At 46.2% G+C, this 18587-nt stretch overlaps 1 protein-coding gene across 2 annotated transcripts in view; it reads left to right on the top strand.

Annotated features, from left to right (window-relative positions):
• Positions 1 to 7230: 7230 nt before the first annotated feature.
• The window catches only part of ADA2 (adenosine deaminase 2), a 28411-nt gene continuing 17054 nt past the window's right edge, over positions 7231 to 18587 (top strand). The window contains exons 1-4 of one of the 2 annotated variants that reach the window (XM_045874129.2): positions 7231 to 7312; positions 10639 to 10968; positions 13531 to 13756; positions 14995 to 15205. In XM_045874129.2, the coding sequence (XP_045730085.1) occupies positions 10647 to 10968; positions 13531 to 13756; positions 14995 to 15205 (759 nt within the window). In that variant the 5' untranslated portion in view covers positions 7231 to 7312; positions 10639 to 10646. Of the gene's footprint in view, positions 7313 to 9710; positions 10969 to 13530; positions 13757 to 14994; positions 15206 to 18587 lie in introns of those variants that run through there. The other variant, XM_045874128.3, reaches the window with a different exon arrangement.

Here is an 18587-nt window from a genome sequence, read left to right as displayed (position 1 = left end):
GCCACATGTGAAATGCTACAAGAAGGTCGGTCAGTGGGCAAAAGGGAGCAGGTGGGGAGAGGGTGGAGAGATAGTCCCAGGACCAGATAGAACATGGCTCTAGTAGGTCAAGAAAAGGACTTGGGTAGATTTTGACAGGTTTTCAGCAGGAAGGGACATGAGGGCCATGCTGAGATTTTGTGCTTTTAGATCTGGAAAATAAATAGAAAGGGGACAAAAGTGAAAGCTCTGGAAGTAGAGCAGATGAGAGATGCTGGAGCCTCGTGTTGCAATGGTGGAGCCAGAAGACATGGGTGACAGGGGACCAGGCAGGGGCTGGTGAAGTTCTGGTGGGGGAGACGTGGACGGCGTTGGTCAGCTCCTCATCTACAGGGGGAATCGGGTTTCTGACAGAAGCAACTAAGTGGATGGAGGTGCCATGTAATGAGGAGGAGAAAACTGGAAGAGGATCAGGTTTTGGGGAGAGGAGGTAAAAAGTCAGAATGAGTGAAGTTGGGTTTGAGAGATCAGAGTTTGCTCAGTTACTCTTCACAACATCAAGAGAGACATGAGTTTAAGGGCTTCTCTCCAGGGTATCCGTTTCAGTGTTTGCATCCCAACAAGAAGGACGGTAAAAACAAATATTTATTGAGCATCTACTGTGTGCCAACATTCTGTAAAGTACTGCAAAGTCAGCAAGGAACAAGGTAACATGGAAGGAAGAGGAATAAGTTCTGGGGATGTGACGTACAGCATGGTGACTATAGTTAACAACACTTCTCATTAAAGTTGTTCAGAGGTAAATCTGAGGTGTTCTCACCACACACACACACACACACAATGGTAACTATGTGAGATGATGAATGTGTTAACTAACCTTATTATAGCAATTATTTCACAATATGTACATATATCAAGTCATCATGTACAAATTAAACTTACAAATGTTATTTGTCAGTTATATGTTAGTAAAGCTGGAAAAAGTAAGTACATTTAGAAAAAGCTAACATGGAAAGCAGTAGAACAGAGTGGTGGAGAGCATGGTCCTTGGAGTTTGTCTGCCTGGCATCAAATATTTCACTGAGTGTGGGCTGTGCTTCTGAATCTGTAAATGGGCAGATTACTCACCTCACAGAGTTGCCCTGAGGACCACACCAGACAATGCTGCTAATGCGTTTGAGCCTAGTGTCTGGCACACAGTAAATGCTAAAGAAATGTTAACGATTTTTGAACATATATTTACTAAGTGTTGCAATCTAATGAATGGAGAAGCTAGACACTGAGCAAATAATTTCAAGAGTGATGAATTGTTGGATCCCTCCGTCTTACTCTTCAGAGTTTGCCTCTTAGAATCGTGACATGGCTCCTCCCCAGGAATTCTCCAGTCCTTGGTGAGTGACAATCTGTTGAGCTCTGCTGGGGTGTAACGTCTGTGGTTTGTGTGTGACCCCACTCATTTCTCCACACCACCGGTTCCCTCGGCTGGCAGGCTCAGCAGCCGGAAGAACAGGAAGAAGGCAGTCTGACTGGGGCTAGGCATTCCTGCCCCTGGTTCAGGAGTCAGAATGTGCTACAGGGCTCACCCCTAGCCGCCCCCACACCAGCCATTCTGTGCTCTCCAAAGGCCGTGCACTTCAGGCCTTTTAGCATCTTCCTCCATATGCCTAATAGCTCTTTATACTGCTCTTCTTGATTTATTCTGTTTTAGGCGTGAGCTGCAGGCTTCCTGCTATAGAAGATTTAGGTCTCTCTCGGCACTGCCCCCTAGTTCTACCACCACACCCACATTTTTCTATCCCTCCGTTGTCCCAATGTATTTATATGATTTTGTTAGCTCTATATTCAGTGCTGTCCAAACGATCCTGTGTAGACACGGCTGAGCTATGTAGTTTGCTGTGATAACTCTCCCTTGTCACCACAGTTTGTATTTCATGGAATTAGTCATTGTTTTTTGTTCATTTGTTTTATTTAGTTTTCTGTCTTTTCCCCTTATTCATCCTCAGATTCTCTTCTCCGAAACTCCTAGTACAACCAAACATATTAGGCATTCTATTAATTTCATCTTGACAAATGCTTTCCCAGAGGCTCTTTTTTTTTTTTTTTAAGATTTTATTTATTTGACAGAGAGAGAGAGAGCACAAGTAGGCAGAGTGGCAGGCAGAGGGAGAGGGAGAAGCAGGCTCCCCGCTGAGCAGGGAGTCGGATGCGGGGCTCGATCCCAGGACCCCAGGATCATGACCTGAGCCAAAGGCAGCCACTTAACGACTGAGCCACCCAGGCGCCCCGTCCCAGAAGCTCTTTCACCAGGTCCAGCTTCTCCAGGACTGGCTGGCCCTCGGTGTGCAGCACCGATCCGGCCTTGGGATCTTCCTTCACGAAGCTAGAAACTTCCTCTGTCCCTTTCTTATGTTGGGTCTTCTGTCTCCTGGATCCCTTGAATTCCCCTTTTCTGGTTCACCCTCTTGTTTTAGATGACTTAGAGTTCTTTACTTTGTCCCCAGCCTTCTGCACTCTCACCGCGATGGCCTGGCCGGGGTTCATTGTCAGCCATCTGATGGGCCTCCTAAGGACCCTTTCGGTCTAGACTCACATGTCTTTCCATTTTAAGATATTTTCTTGAGCTATTGCTTTGGTTTTTGTCCACTCTGTTTTCTCTTTCTGGAACATGACGTTTTTATACCTTTGATTTTTTTTTTTTTGGCTGTTCATCCTTTAAAAAAATCTTTTCCCGGGGCACCCGGGTGGCTCAGTCGTTAAGCGTCTGCCTTCAGCTCAGGTCATGATCCCAGGGTCCTGGGATCAAGCTCTTTGTCAGGCTCCCTGCTTCTCCCTCTCCCTCTGCCCCTCCACTCATGCTCTCACTTTCTCAAATAAATAAATTAAAAATAATAATAATAATAATAAATTAAAAAATATTTTTCCTCCACTTTTTCTTTTCTTCGTCTTTTTGTTCTACCTTCTGGAAGATGTTGACTTCATCATTCAGTTTTTCTGTAGTTTTTCATTTTTACTATCCATCACTTGTGCCGAGTTAGTTTTCACTCTTTGACTATCCCTTCTTTATAACATCCTGTCCTTGTTTCATGAGTATGGTATCTTCTCTTACGTCTCTGATACTAATATATTAGATGGAGTTTTCTTCTCTCTCCCCTTCTCTTTCCTCCAAGATACTTTTTGCTCTGTCATAAAATAGCATACCTCAAATGTAGCGGCTCCTGGATGTTTACTTATATTTAAGAGTGGGGTAGGGGCGCCTGGGTGGCTCAGTCTGGTTAAGCCTCTGCCTTCAACTCAGGTCATGATCTCAGGGTCGGGATCCCTGCTGAGCAGGGAGCCTGCTTCTCCCTCTCCTCCCAATCTGATCTCTGTTGCTATCTCTGTCTCTTTCTCTCTCAAATGAGTAAATAAAATATTAAAAAAAAGAGGGGCGCCTGGGTGGCTCAGTCGTTAAGCATCTGCCTTCGGCTCAGGTCATGATCCCAGGGTCCTGGGATCGAGCCCCGCATCAGGCTCCCTGAGCGGCGGGGAGCCTGCTTCTCCCTCTCCCACTCCCCCTGCTTGTGTTCCTGCTCTCGCTATCTCTCTCTGTCAAATAAATAAATAAAATCTTAAAAAAAAACCTCTCATGCTCTCTGTCTCCCATTCTCTCTCTCAGATAAATAAATAAAATATTTTAAAAAATTAAATTAAAAAAAAATCTTAAAAAAAAAGGAGTGGGATAATAAAAGGATGCTATAAGCCCTGTGTATGTGGGGGAGGGGTGGTTGTTGGCCATCTCTTGTGCTATAAAGTGATCTGGTAAGTCTCTGTCAGTATCTTTAGGGCTATTATCAGTGTCTGGTGAAAGCCCCAGGGGAGGCTTTTCCCTTTTCTTCACTCTGGGTATGAAACTGGTTGCTGACGTCTGAGACACTAGTAGGGAAAAAGTCTTGTTAAGTGTGCAAAATTTCAGTATTATCTTCATTTTTAGTAGGGTACGCCATCCTTAACTAGGCTAGAAACTGTTTCTCTTCCCCCAAAGAAATCTGCAGTGCTCTGCTAAAGAGAGTTCGGAAAGAATGTCTGTAGCTCTAGGGGTTTTGTCTTTTTGTTTAAATGGTCTAGTTTGGAAGCGCCTGACTGGCTCAGTTGGTAGGACATGTGAGTCTTGATCTAGGGATCGAGGGTTCAAGCCCCATGTTGGATGTAGAGATTACTTAAAAAAATACAATCTTAAGGGGCACCTGGGTTATGCAAATTGATTAAGCATCCGACTCTTGACTTCAGCTCAGGTCATGATCTCAGGGTCGTGAGATAGAGTCCCACATGGGGCTCCATGCTGATCATGGAGCCTGTTTAAGATTCTCTCTCTCTCCCTCTGCCTCCTCTTCCACCTCTTGTGCTCTCTCTCTCCCTAAAAAAAAAAAAAAAAAAAAAAAAGAGAGAGAGAGAGAGAAAGAAAGAAATATTTTCATGTGTATTATTTAACACACACAAACTTGGTAAAAAACTTAGTAGGAAGTACATGTTATTCTTCCCTTGTTTCAGATAAAGGCATTAAGCTCATAGATGTTAAGAATTTTTTTTCAAAATCACACAGCAATTCCTTGAAAGAGCTAATTTTTTGCTTCCTGAAAAACTTTGGCTATTAAAAGCACAAGCTCCCAGTATCTAGAAAAATCATCTTATGCCCGATAATATCTGTTTCTGTGTCCCATCTTTGCAAATTGGGCTTTCCTCCAGGGATCAGCCCTTCTGTCTTGAGGGGTGCTCTCCCACACCAGTGGCTCCCCACCGCCTTGAAGACCTTCTGTTTCCTTGCTACCAGGGAAGGCTGTAGGTGGAAAGTGCAAGTCCAGCTGTGTGACCTTGGGCAAGTCACCAACCTCCATCCAGGTGCTTCAGTGCCCTCACTGGTCAAGGACAGCTAGCAATATTCCCTACCTTATAAGATCACTGCAAGGATTAAATTAGTAAATATATATATAATTCTCAATAAATTTTAGCTATTATTACTTCATTTTTTTCAACTTTGGGATCAGAGAACCTTATTTATCTTCTATTGAAGTGGTATTTCCAGCACTTCAAATCTTCCACCATAGGTAACTCTCCTATAGTTTGCTGTAGGTTACATATAGCAATGTCATATAATTCATGATATTGATGGGAGAAAGCACTGTTTTAATGAAAATAGCTCTCAAATATTTTTGTAGCCATACACCATCTTTAATTCTGAAAACGTCTCCTTGTCTCCAGTTTTGGGGGCATAACCCGCCTATCCTATCAGACTTCATTCCATTTAGCTTAAGCTTTGAAATCACTAAAAAACACGTTGTTTCCCTTTTTCTACCCTGTAGATTTTTTAGATTCTGAAACAGGGCCAGTTCTGCTTCTGATGGTTGTCTTCAATAAAGCATAAAAAGCAGAGCCCTGTTCCATATTTTACGGTCTCTGCACTTGGCAGAATATCCTCCCAGAACGGCCTCACCCTTTTACACCGTGGTTTGCTGTTGTCAGATGGCTGACCTCTTCTGCTAGACGTGCTTACTGCCACACCCTCGAGGAGGCTGATGGCTCAGAAGGCCAAGACCGTTCGCAGGTCCTGCTGAGCCTCCTGGGTCTGACCCTGCTTCGCTTCATTGTTTCTGATCCTGGTGTGCGCCCCCAGCCATTCCCTCTCTGCTTCTGTCTCAACATCTGGGTCCTCCACTCCCCTGGCCCAAGTAGCTTCTGCCTGAGGCAATAACTCCAGCTTCAAGACCCACAGCCCTCCCCTGGCTCTGCACTTCCCTGCCAAGTTGTGAGCCAGAGTCTCCGGAGCCAGTCCTTTGCGATGTGGACATTAGCTCTTACTTTTAACCAAAGCTTTTGGAAAAAAAAGCTTTACCTTTAGCTCTGCTCTAGTATCTTAAAAAATCTCCTAATGGTTTATGTTCGAAATTGGTGATTTTTCCCTTCCTACCCTTCTGTAGGTCAATTTGGTCTGTCTTTGCGGCTTGTTTGTTTCTTCTGATTGCACGGACTTAGAAAAAAAATTAATCTTGAACTTGTGATGAGGGAATTGCCAGTTCCTCTGTATTTTCACTTTTGGATTTCTTCTTGTTTATGAAATGGGTGACTTTTTTACTTTTTGGAGAAGATGATGACAAGGGGCCCCAAGGTTCCAGACGTTTAGGAACAGCAGAAGTGGAAGTGCTGGGAGTTTGTGGGTGTCTTTGGGGCAGAAGGCCTTGAGAGGGGGCTGGGAAGGAGCTGTACTCGGCAAGTCTGTGGAGCAGGCGGGCGTGTATCACAGAAGTCACTGGTACGGTCTCACATGACTTGGACAATGTGTCACAATGGTTATTTCTGATAGTAGTAATGGCGGCTATTTCTTGAGAACTTACTGTGCACCGGGCACTTTGCATACATTCTCACAGTGGACCCTGTGTAGTCATTGCTTTTATGACTTCCATTTGCAGATGAGGACAACAAAGTATAGAGAGTTTAAATAACACAGCCAAGGCCACACAGCTGCAAAAGGCCAGGCCAGGGTGCAAAGGTAGGCCTGACTCCAGCGTCTGGGTATCAGGGCCTGGTCCCACTCTGCTCTTCCTCCGGAGCCTTCTGCCTCTTGCCTTCTCGCCCGTCCTCCCCACCCCCTTGCTCTTGCCTCACACCTCCCTACTTCCTCAACCGTCCTGCCCCCAGATCTGTGTATTTCCCCCATAAATCATTTACCTTCTTTTATATCTACCTTTTCACCCTCTGTTCAGAAGGTTGCCCCACAATTCACAATCACATTTGGAGGAGAGCTATAATTCCCAAAGTTCATGAGCAGATTTTGGAGTGCCTCCTTGTGGTGCTTGTTGTCTAAAACTATGCTCTGGACCCTACAAAGACACCTCAAACACAAACACACACATATCCTCCCCCCAAACATATAGAAGCCCACACATGCGCATAAACTCACACAAACACGTAGACACACACAAACATGCATATAACTGCCTCACAAACACATACATGACCCCCACACGCACACACATGCACACGCACGTAAAGATGTACATAACCCCTGCACAAATGCACATGACCACATACAAACACACACATAAATCGCCGCACGAGCACATAAGCGTGCACACACACACACACACACATGTAAACCCATACTCTCAGGCCCACTTGCTGCCTCAGCTCTGCCAGACCCTGTCTTCCTTGCCTCTCTTTAGGCCTGAGCAACATGAGGCTGGGAGGAAGTGAAACCTGCCCTGACAGGAAGTGAAAACAGGATGGTGAGCTTTTCTGGTGCTTCTGACCCAGCTGTCGGGGGACTCAGCGAACAGTCTGCAGTTTCTGGAGCTGCTCTGAGGTACCTGGGATCCCCTGGGCTGGGAATCTAGCTCGTGAGGTTATGGTAGGTAGCCGGGATGCTGGCACTTGGGCTCTGTTTACCTGCTGGCAGCCCTCCCTGCCCCCCACCTGAAGCGGGTTTGTGCCTTCCAGTGGGGAGGAAGAGCATAGCCTTGCTCCACAACAGGCTTTTGAAAGTGGTTGTGGACCTAAGGACATTGGCTCAGAGTCACAGGTGCACATGGTCTGTTTCTTTGTTCTTACTCTGGGACCAAACTAGAGAGTCTTCATGCACCCTCTTTTAAAAGTAAAAGACATTTTTCATGAGGAGAGAGATGAAGTAAATTTAGCAACAAGTGTTATAGGGATTATTTTTCCTGATGCTCAGCCAGCCTCAGCCAGGACCAGTGTTAGATAAACTTTTGTCTGTCAGACCAGGAAAAGTCCCTAGATGCTGGACCACACAACTACTTCTGGGGTCTGCGGAGAGGACAGGGGTGGAGACTGTGGAGCTTAGTGGCTTCTGCTATGTGTGAGTAAGGAGAGAGGGACAAGGGGCTAGGGCCGTTGATTGGAGGATACAGCATGGGATGGGTGGGAAGGTGACATAAATGTCACTCTCCTCTTTCAGCTGTTGGCAAACACTGTAGTCTGAAGAGAGATTCGAAGCCTTGATGAAGTTGCAGGGGTTTTTCAAAAGTCCAACTCTCTGATTAGGAAGGTACAGCCCCTACCATAGCTGTGGTATTAGAGTAAATAGTATCCAGTTCCTTCCGAAAATTCCCTCTTGGTAGCTGATGTAACTTAGAATAATTGAATGTTAGCCCTGGAAAGAACCTGGGATATATTGTGTTCCAATGATTAGCAAGCTTTTCACCTTTGTCATATCCCTGCATCTCTATTTACTTAATATCTTTCTTTAAAAAAAAAAAAAAGATTTTACTTATTTATTTGAGAGAAGGATTGAGCCAGAGAGAGAGAGAGAGAGCACAAGCAGGGGGAGAGGGAGAGGGAGAAGCAGCTCCCCACTGAGCAGGGAGGCTGACATGGGGCTCCATCCCAGGACCCCAGGATCATGACCTGAGCTGAAGGCAGATGCTTAACGACTGAGGCACCCAGGCACCCCTACTTAATATCTTTCTTTCAATTAACTTTTTAAAAAATTTTTTTATTCAACCTAAACATTGGTATCTTGTATCACTGATGATACCTGTATCACACTTTGAGGGCCACTGATCTAGTGTAATTCATCTTTTTCACAGGTGAGAAAACTGAGACCCATCAATATCAAGCAGTTTGCCCAAGGTCTCACGGTTAAAGACATACTAATTTGGGACTGATCTTGAGGTCTTCCAATTTATAGCCTTAATTCTTTCCAGGATACCGTATCATACTTTCAAGGATGCAGAAACAATTCCTATATATATATATATATATATATATATATATATATATATATTTAAATACTCTCTATACTCAACATGGGGCTTGAACTCACAACCCTGAGATCAAGAGTCACACGCTCCTCTGACTGAGCCAGCCAGGCGCCCCATAATTCTTAAATGTGATTCAAATAAATGACCTAACAAAGCCCTAACATAGTGCCTGGCATGAGGAGACCGTTGGGGCAAGCTTCTTTCCTTCTGCCCTTAAATCCTTGCTCACTGCTAACCAGGACTAAGCTGCTCTCTGGAGGCTTTTAGCATCTTCTAGTGCTAATGTTCTGAAATATCAAGATGATATATCTTGGTGTGGCCATTGAGCAATTGTTGTGCTATGCTAGGAGCTCAACAAGCCTCATTAAACCAGGGATTCAGGTCTTCTTTTGTGGCCCAATTTCTTCTATTATTTATTTACTTTTTTTCTCTTCTTTTTTCTTTTTCCTTCTAATATGTCTGTTATTTGGGGTTGGGTTTCCTGAGCCAATAATCTTCTCATTTGTTTCTCTCTTATTTTGTCCTAATTTCTAAAAGAAATTCCATCTTGTAATATTGCTAGTAAATTTTAAAAATTTCAGCTTTTGTATTTTTAAAAAGATTTATTTATTTATTTGAGAGAGAGAGAATGTGGGGGGGGAGCAGAGGGCGAAGATTAGAGTATCTTTTTTTTTTTTTAATGATTTTTAAAATTTATTTGTTGGAGAGAGAGCACAAGAGAGCACAAGCAGGGGGGAGCAACAGGCAGAGGGAGAAGCAGGCTGCCCACTGAGCAGGGAGCCTGATGTGGGACTCAGTCCCAGACTCTGGGATCATGACCTGAGCTGAAGGCAGACGCTCAACCGACTGAGCCACCCAGGCGCCCCAGGAGAGAGAATCTTAAGCAGATTCCTTACTGAGTGTGGAGCCTGATGTAGGGCTCATTCTCACAACACTGAGACCACGACTGAGCCAAAACCAAGAGTCAGACACTCAACCAACTGTGCCACCCAGGCGCCCCTCAGCTTTTGTATTTTTAATTTCTAAAAGCTCTTTCTCATTCTGTTTATTTTTTAATTAATTTATTTTTTTTTACTTTTTGAAAGAGAGAGAGAAAGAGAGAGTGAGAGCACAAGCAGGGGGAACAGCAGAGGGAGAGGGAGAAGCAGGCTCCCCGCTGAACAGGGAGCCGCACTCCGGGCTGGATCCCAGGACCCTGGGCTCATGACCTGAGCTGAAGGCAGACGCTTAACCAACTGAACCACTTAGGTGCCCCTATTTTTTTTTTAATTTTTAGGTCATCTCTACACCCAATGTGGGGCTTGAACTCACAGCCCTGAGACCAAGAGTTGCATGCTCTACAGACTGAGCCAGCTAGCCCAAATATAAAAAATTATATTTTTTTAATAATTCCCTGTAGTTGTTTTATGGACACAGTATCTTTTTGTATCCTTCTTAGGATATTAAGTATGGCTCTTTTGAATTTTTCTTTTATTTCCTGCATTGTCTCTCTTTCCCTTTGTTTCCTTCTCTCTGTGTTTTTTTTTTTCTTAAGTTTCTTTACCATGTTGGAGGCTTTCTTTATATGCCTTGTGATATGTTGCTCTCTGACGATATTAAAAAGTGAAACACTGAAAATCTGATTGCAGTGTCCTCCTCCATGTGTGAACAGGGCTCGCTAACTGAAAAGATCCACTTTTTTCAAGGACGGCTCATGGTGACTTATTATTTGGGAAACCCCTTCCGGTCTGTACCTGCAAGTCTTTTCTCTGCGGGCTTGGAGAATCCTTCAGTGTGCTGCCTCCTGGTAATCTGAGAACAGAGTGGGAGAAGGAAAATCAGAGTTTGACATTTAAATCTGTAAATTTTCATTGACCTACTCCCTTCTTTAGCCCTGTTGGGTTTCTATCTGAGCAATTTCCTCTTCCAGGCATCCCAATGTCCGTGGGTGGCCCGCCAGGGCGGCCAGCCCTGCTCTCCCTGCTTTTGGTGGCCGCGATGCCTTTTTCCTGCTCAGCCATACCCATAGATGAAGCACGGACGCAGCTGTTGATGAGAGAGAAGATGATGCAGCTGGGGGGGCAGCTGGTGCTGACAGAGCAGGAGGAGCTGGCCAATGGGAGGCTCATGGCCCTCAAAAAGGCTGAGGTGGCCCAAGCCGTGAAGAGCCAGAATTTCCCTCCCAGCATGCACTTCTTCCAGGCCAAGGATCTCATCGAGAAAAGTGAGGTGTTTAATCTCCTGAAGAAGATGCCAAAAGGTAGAGGCTTGGAGAGGGTGGTTTGGGGGTGCTGGGCAGGTAGGGGGAACGAAACTTGGAGCTGGCTTTGTTACTGGAGCTGGTGTTCTTTTTTTTTTTATTATTATTTGCGAGAGAGAGAATGAGAGAGAGCACGAGAGGGAGGAGGGTCAGAGGGGGAAGCAGACTCCCCGCCGAGCAGGGAGCCCGATGCGGGACTCGATCCCGGGACTCCAGGATCATGACCTGAGCCGGAGGCAGTCGCTTAACCAACTGAGCCACCCAGGCGCCCCTGGAGCTGGTGTTCTAAAGGGAGCTGTGAGGAGCACGTGGCTGGTTCAGCCCGTAGAGCGTGCAACTCTTTTTTTTTTTTTTAAGCCTAAGAGTGACAAGTAAATGCCATGTGAAATCCTGATTTATTTATTTTTACTTTTTTAAAGATTTTATTTATTTATTTGACACACAGAGAGATAGAGAATACTAGCAGGGGGAGCAGCAGGAGAGGGAGAAACAGGCTCCCCGCGGGGCAGGGAGCCCGATGCGGGACTCGATCCCAAGACCCTGGGATCATGACCTGAGCTGAAAGCAGATGCTTAAACAACTGAGCCACCCGGGCGTCCCCAGCGTGCAACTCTTGATCTCAGGGTTGTGAGTTCAAGCCCCATATTGGGTGGGGAGCCTACTTTAAAAAATAATGATAAATAAAATAAAAATAAATAAATGGAGCGGCGAGAATCCCACTCTACACCTTTGTTCTTCCTTGGCAAACTGGGAAGGGCGTGGTCCAAAGTGGCTGCTGGTTTACCCTGGAAACCAAAAGCCCTGCTTGGGAGGGGACTCTGCCTCAGAGAGACAGGAGGGAGTGGGGGCTGGGCATTACCGTCTTCCCTGAGGAAGCGGATGTATCCGCACGCAAGGGAGTATCTGGGCCCAATAGGACCTACTGCTCCCTTCACGTCTTTTCTCCCATCTGCCTCTTCTGCCCTTTCTCAGTGGCTAAGGTACCCAACAGGGTATGGTATGAGTGAGCATCTTGTATAAACGCATTTCTAGTATGGTATGTCTATAGTATATTTACATTTCTTTTTTTTTTTTTTAAGATTTTATTTATTTGAGAAAAATAAGATTTTATTTGTGCGCGTGAGAGAGCACAAGCAGTGGAGAGGAAGAAGCAGGCTGCCCATCAAGCAGGGAACATGATGCGGAGCTCAATCCCAGGACCCTGGGATCATGACCTGAGCTGAAGGCAGATGCTTAATCAACTGAGCCACCCAAGTGCCCCAGTATATTTATATTTCTATGAATAATAAAATAATTACAATCCTGCACATGCAAATAGCAGTTTGCAGCTTACAAGGGCTTTTCTTTTCTTTTTTTAAAGATTTGTTTAGGTGTGCCTGGGTGGCTCAGTCTGTTAAGCATCTGCCTTCAGCTCAGGTCATGATCCCAGGGTCCTGGGATTGATCGCCTCATTGGGTTCCCTGCTCTGCAGGGAGTCTGCCTGTCCCTCTCCCTCTGCTCCTCTCCCTCCCCCGTGCTCATTTGTGCGCATGCTCTCTCTCTCTGCCTCAAATAAATAAATGAATCTTTATTTGTTTGAGAGAGAAAGCACGCACGCATGTGTATGAGTGTGGGGAGGGGCAGAGGGAGAGAATTGCAAGCAGACTCCCTGCTGAGCACAGAGCCCAATGTGGGGTTCCATCTCACCACCCCATGAGATCATGACCTGAGCTGAAACCAAGAGTTGGACGCTTAACCAGCTGAGCTATCTAGGCACCCCAAGGGCTTTTCTGTACCTCTTTTATTTTAATGTTATAAATAAAGAGACTAAACAAAAAAACTGTCAAGTTGATAAAGTAACCTCTCCACTTGATGGAGAACATAAGGTTTAGACAGGGTGACCTGCCAAAGCTCACACAGCTGGGACCCCTAAGCAGCCAGTGTCAAGGCCAGGTGCTAAGATGGAGCAAGAAGAGCAGAGGGACAGTGTATACTGTGCCTTGAGGAGCTCGGTAGTTGAAATTGGTGTCAGCTCTGAAAGAAGCATGGGGCATTGAAGGCAAACCTGTGGGCCAGGAGCTGCCTAGATGCTGGCTGGAAGCAGGGAATGCAAAGGCGGTGTGTCGGGCGTTGGGGAGCAGGCTGAGAGGATCAGGACCAGGTGGGGGCAGGGGCTGAGGCTCCTTCCTATTACAACCTTTCACGCAGTGTTGGGTGGTGAGATGGAGTCCAACTTGAACCCCAGTCTTCTGAATCCAAGCCTGATGCTCCCCTGCCCCATCGGGCTGCCTCTCTTGAATGAGGTCACCATGCTTCTTACTGGCGAGGGAAGCTCCCTTCCTACACCAGAGCAGGGAAGGCTGTGGCCTGTCCAGGAAGACAAAGGCACACAGAGGCCTGGAAGGTCTTTGCGCCAGAGTGGGGATGGTGCATTGTGGGCATTTCCAAGGAACTCTGCCAGATAGACATCCTTGTGCTTCTCACTTCTTGTCCAGCTACACTGTCCTCACGGTCCCTGTGCCCTGGAATGTGGACTTCACCTCTTTTGCTTCACTCTCACCCCCATCCTTCTTCCCTTTCCAGGGGCTGCCTTACATGTCCATGACTTCGGCATCCTGAGCATGAACTGGCTGGTGAAAAATGTCACCTATAGGCCCCACTGCCACTTCTGTATCACCCCGAAGGGGGCCCTGAAGTTCAAATTTGCTTATCCAACACCTCCCACCCCAATGCCAGCAGAGTGTTCAGAGTGGGTTTTGCTGGAGAAATATCGAAAGGAGATGCAGAACGTCACTGAGTTTGACAACGGGTGAGTGTGGCTGGGAAGGGATGTGTCTCCTCCATTATAAGTAGTGGGTGGTGTGCAGGTGTGTCTTCCTTGGTACAAACCCATATATGCAAATCTGGCCTTAAAAAAACTCAGGAGGCTTTTTCTTTTAACTTTACAAGATACTTTGCTTCACAAAAGCATTCAAATAGCAAGTTGCTGGTTCAGTTAAAATCCAATTTGATCTGTAAGAGGTATTAACAGTAACACTGTTGTTGCATCAGATGAAATTTGTCTAAATGCTTGATATCAGAAAGATGAAAAGCTCCCAGCTCCTGGAATAATGACAGTGCATTTGTGGGTGAAACACCTTGAAAACATGATGGAGCAACTTCCTAACACACTTGTAAAGTGATATTATAAGTAATAACTCTTTTCATCATAGAACCATCTATAGAGTGCTTTTGTGAGCTTACTTCCCTTTACGAATAAGAAACATGAAGCTCAGCACAGTTAAGGAAGCTGCCCAAGGCCACACAGCTAGTATGTGGCTACTCAGGGGCGAAGCCTGGGTCATGTAGTCCCCGTATTTCCATCATACCTCCTGTATTAGCTTGCTGGGGCTGCCATAACAGAATACTACAGACCAGGTGGCTTAAACAGTAGAAATTTATTTTCTCACTGGTTTGGAAGCTAGACGTTCAAGATCAAGATCCTGGCAAGTTTGGTCTCTCCTGAGGCCTCCGTCCTTGGCTTACAGACAGTGTGTCCTCACATGGCCTTTCCTCTGTGTGTGTGTGCATTCCTGGTGTCCCTGACACCAGTCCTATTCTATGTCGGCCCCACCCTTATGACCTCATTTAACCTTAATTACCACCGGAAAGGCCCTATCTCCAAATATAGTCATATTGAGGGTGAGGACTTCAACATATGGATTTTAGGGGGATACAGTTTGGTGCATAACGCCGCTCGAAGAGAGCTTGGTCTAGGATGTAAGTACAGTGGGGTCAGACTGGCTAAGCATATGGAGGGGGTAGGAGAGCCTGGTTGGTGGGAACATCCCGCCTGAGCTGGGTCCTGAGGAGCACAAAGTGGGTCTCATGGAGGGGCCTCCACCAGAGAACCCAGTGTGCTTCCCCTGGCTTCTCATCATTGTTCACTGTGATGCATCTGGGTTTGCTTCTGGCGGGAGAAGCAAGGTGGGCAGGAATCCTGCAGGCACCTGAAGGTGATGGCTTGAAACACAGCTCCTCAATTTACCCCCTTTGTGTCCTGAACAGACTGCTAAAGAATTTCACTCTGATGACTGAGAACCCCGATGTGGATTATGCAAACCAAAATATTGTCTGGTCCAAGTTTCAAACGATCTTCTTCACAATCTCTGGCCTTGTCCACTATGCACCAGTGTTCAGAGACTATGTCTTCCAGGCCCTGGAGGAGTTCTACCAGGACAATGTGTTCTACCTAGAGCTCAGAGCCATGCTGTTCCCGGTGAGCCCACCTCTTCCCTCTGCTCTGGCTTGACTTTCAGATCTCACCCTGTAGGTCTTCACAGGCTCCCCACCCTTGTACTGGTATAGGACTGGATGCTGGTTTTATCCCAAATGGGACATGTGTCTTTCCAGGGGCCCCCATGAGCGAGGAAACCTGCACTGTACTTGGCTGGTCCCTGCAAAACTAAACATCCACCTTGTACCCCCTTCTCTCATGACCCCCACTTCTCACCTCCTGGATATACTGTGCCTCCTGGATGCTCAGGGTTCCCTGGCCTTGGACTCTGAGCAGTGCCTCATGCCTGGACCTTTCTTGACCTGTCTCCTTTCATATCAAAATTTAGCTTCTCAGAGTCTCTCAAGACTATGCTGTTGGTCTTGGGACAGCTGATGGATCTGGTGAATGGATCACCCTGGTAGCACTGGGGAGAACGGATTACAGTGTGAGGGTTGCCCAGACTGAGCAAGGTGGGGATGGAGGCTGGGAGAGCAGGGAAAAGCAGGTGTGAGATGACAAGGCCAGGGGGGACAGGAGCAACGAGGGGGAAGAGATGTGCAATGTGCTGAAGGAGGACTCTAGAGGTCTTTCTGACTGACCATGTGGGGGTGGCCACTATGGCGACTGGCTGGCGTTGGACTTGAGTTGAGTTAACTGGTGGTGACATTGATGGAGATGAGGAAGTAAGAGGAGGAGAAGGATGGGGAGGGAGAATAGAAATTTTGGTTTTTTTTTTTTTTTTAATTTTATTCATTTATTTGACAGGGAGAGACACAGCGAGAGAGGGAACAGAAGCAGGGGGAGAGAGAGGGAGAAGCAGGCCTCCCGCAGAGCAGGGAGCCCGACGCAGGGCTCGATACCGGGACCCTGGGATCATGACCTGAGCCGAAGCAGATGCTTAATGACTGAGCCACCCAGGTGCCCCAAGAAATTTTTGTTCTGAACCTGTAGAGTTGGAGGTGTCTATGAGACAGCCCTATGAAGATGTCTAGGAAGTGGTTGAATATGTGACTTTGGAGCCCAGAGGACAGTTCTAGCCTGGAAACAGATATTTGACATCTGTCTGCAGAAAGGTAATCCTTAAAACTGTCAGAGGGATGAGGTTCCCATAGAAGCTGTGAGTTGGAAAGAGGAGCGGGCCAAGAAAGGGGCCCTGCAAACAGAAATAGGATGGAAAATTCACAAAATGGGCTGAGGAGGAGCCATTATAGAAGGAGAGAGTGAGGATGGTCTCCCCGTTAGGGGATGCCTTATTGAGGAGAGAGCCCCAGGTGATCAGATACTCCTGGACCATTCCTTTGGGATATCTGTTGGACAAAACTTCCCTGAAGTTTTCTGGGAGGGATTTGGGTGTTGTGGGAGTGGGCAGGATTTCTGAATGTTCCATTTGGTGGGCTCACAAAGAGTTTGAGCTGGTTGAAGATTTTAAGTGGCTTGGAGAACATGACCTTTGTGTAGAGCTCTCCCCTATATTGTATCCTAACTAGTCTGCTTATTCATTGAAATATTTGTTGAGCATACCAATGCCTTGGTGAATGACCTTCAAGTTTGTGGCAAGGCCCACAGGGTGGCATCATTTTGGCTTTGTTACCATATTCCATGGTCTTTATACGCTCAGAAATGTTATTCTTTGTACACTCAGAAGTGATAGAACTCCAGACTGAAACATATTGACCAAATTCATAAGAGATAGAAGTATAAATAAGAAAGTCAGAACGCGGGCGCCTGGGTGGCTCAGATGGTTGAGGTCTCCCTTCGGCTCAGGTCATGATCCCAGCGTCCTGGGATCGAGTCCCGCATTGGGCTCCCTGCTTGGCGGGGAGCCTGCTTCTCCCTCTGCCTCTCTCCTCTCTCTCTCTCTCATGAATAAATAAATAAAATCTTTAAAAAAAAAAAAAAAAAAGAAAGTCAGAATGCTGGTTTTTGGAGAAAACTATTAGACCAGACACTATTACGTTTCTTGACCGGGAAGTTCTCTCTCCTTGAAGGCAAATCTTAGCCTTTCCTGAAGCCAAGTTATAGCCAGAAGGATGTTGGTGAGCCAGAGCCCTAAAAAGCCCTGTCACTGGGCTCTGAGAATTTAAGAGTCCGTAACAGTGTACTTAATCTTTGGAAAATCTGATGAAAATTATCCCCTTTCTCGGGGGAGTGGGGGTGGGGGGAGGGGAATGCTACGATAAATTGCCTTTACTGAAGACAATGTTTCCACATGTATCCATATGTATCTATGAAAAATTTTATGAAACAACGCAGTGTACAGAGATTCTGATATTTTTGTATTCTAAAAAATTTTTTAATTCTTGTTGGGATTCCTAAACTTATTTTACTACCCCCAGTTTGATCTCAAGTGTTCAAGGACCCACCCTCTGATGAAGGATACACCTGTCCCAAGAACCAGTAATTCTAGTTTGTGGGTCAGGGCTCCCTTTCCCTCCATCTGAGACCAAGGTTCCTCAAGGCTCAACTCTCAGGACCGACCCACCTTTCCCCTTGGATATGTTAATACCCTTCTTGAGGTTAGCTCAAGGCAGGCCCTGGAGGGTCCTGAAGCGTCCTAAGAGTTGGCTCTCAGCTAAGGGTGCTTATCTCCCTCAGGATCTGCCTGCTTGTTTGGTAGTTAAAGCTCTGAGTATAGTTCTTGGGCAATGGGGCTGACCTTTGTCCTCCAGTAGAGCTTTTAGCAGTTTTGTAGATAAGACTGGACACAAATGATCCTTTTACAGGAAGCGAGGGTCCATCCACCTATTAAGAGAAGAATTTCTAGGTGCGCCTGGGTGGCTCAGTTGCTTAAGCATCTGCCTTTGGCCCAGGTCATGGTCCCAGGGTCCTGGGATCGAGCCCCACATCGGGCTCCCTGCTTGGCTGGAGGCCTGCTTCTCCCTCTCCCTCTGCTGTTCCCCCTGCTTGTGCTCTCTCTGTGTCAAATAAATAAAATCTTAAAAAAAAAAAAAAAAAGAATTTCTAAAAGAGATGAGCTGGCATTGGGCCTAGCCTATGTGAGGTGGGAGAAATTGCACTTCCTAGAACAATCTATTCCCATGATTTGGCCTGGAAAATCCTTTTCTCCCCAAGCATGGGCTCCATCCCATCTAAGCCAGTCCTCCTCTTGGTTCCACTGAAACTGGTTTGTAGGTCCGCCAACCCCTCCTTCACCCCTGACCCAGGACTGTGACAGTCCACATCTCCGCCTTTGTCTCCTGGTAATGTGGATTTCCAGCACCCAGTATTTGTTGCGTCTTTATTTATGTCAGATTGTGAGATATTTCAGACTGCCACCACATCGACACTGCCGAGAGGCACCAGTAGTGATAATCATGCTTGTTGATGGTGGTCCTCAAACTTGGCTGTTCATATGAATAATCTGGAGGTGCTCTTTAAAATT

Source organism: Mirounga angustirostris, unplaced genomic scaffold (genome assembly GCF_029215605.1).
Source record: "Mirounga angustirostris isolate CCGP_5_RB_7025 unplaced genomic scaffold, mMirAng1.0.hap1 SCAF_5, whole genome shotgun sequence".
Taxonomy (NCBI): Eukaryota; Metazoa; Chordata; class Mammalia; order Carnivora; family Phocidae; genus Mirounga; species Mirounga angustirostris.
The sequence above is the reverse complement of the archived record's forward strand: the minus strand, read 5'-3'. Positions and strand labels throughout refer to the sequence as shown.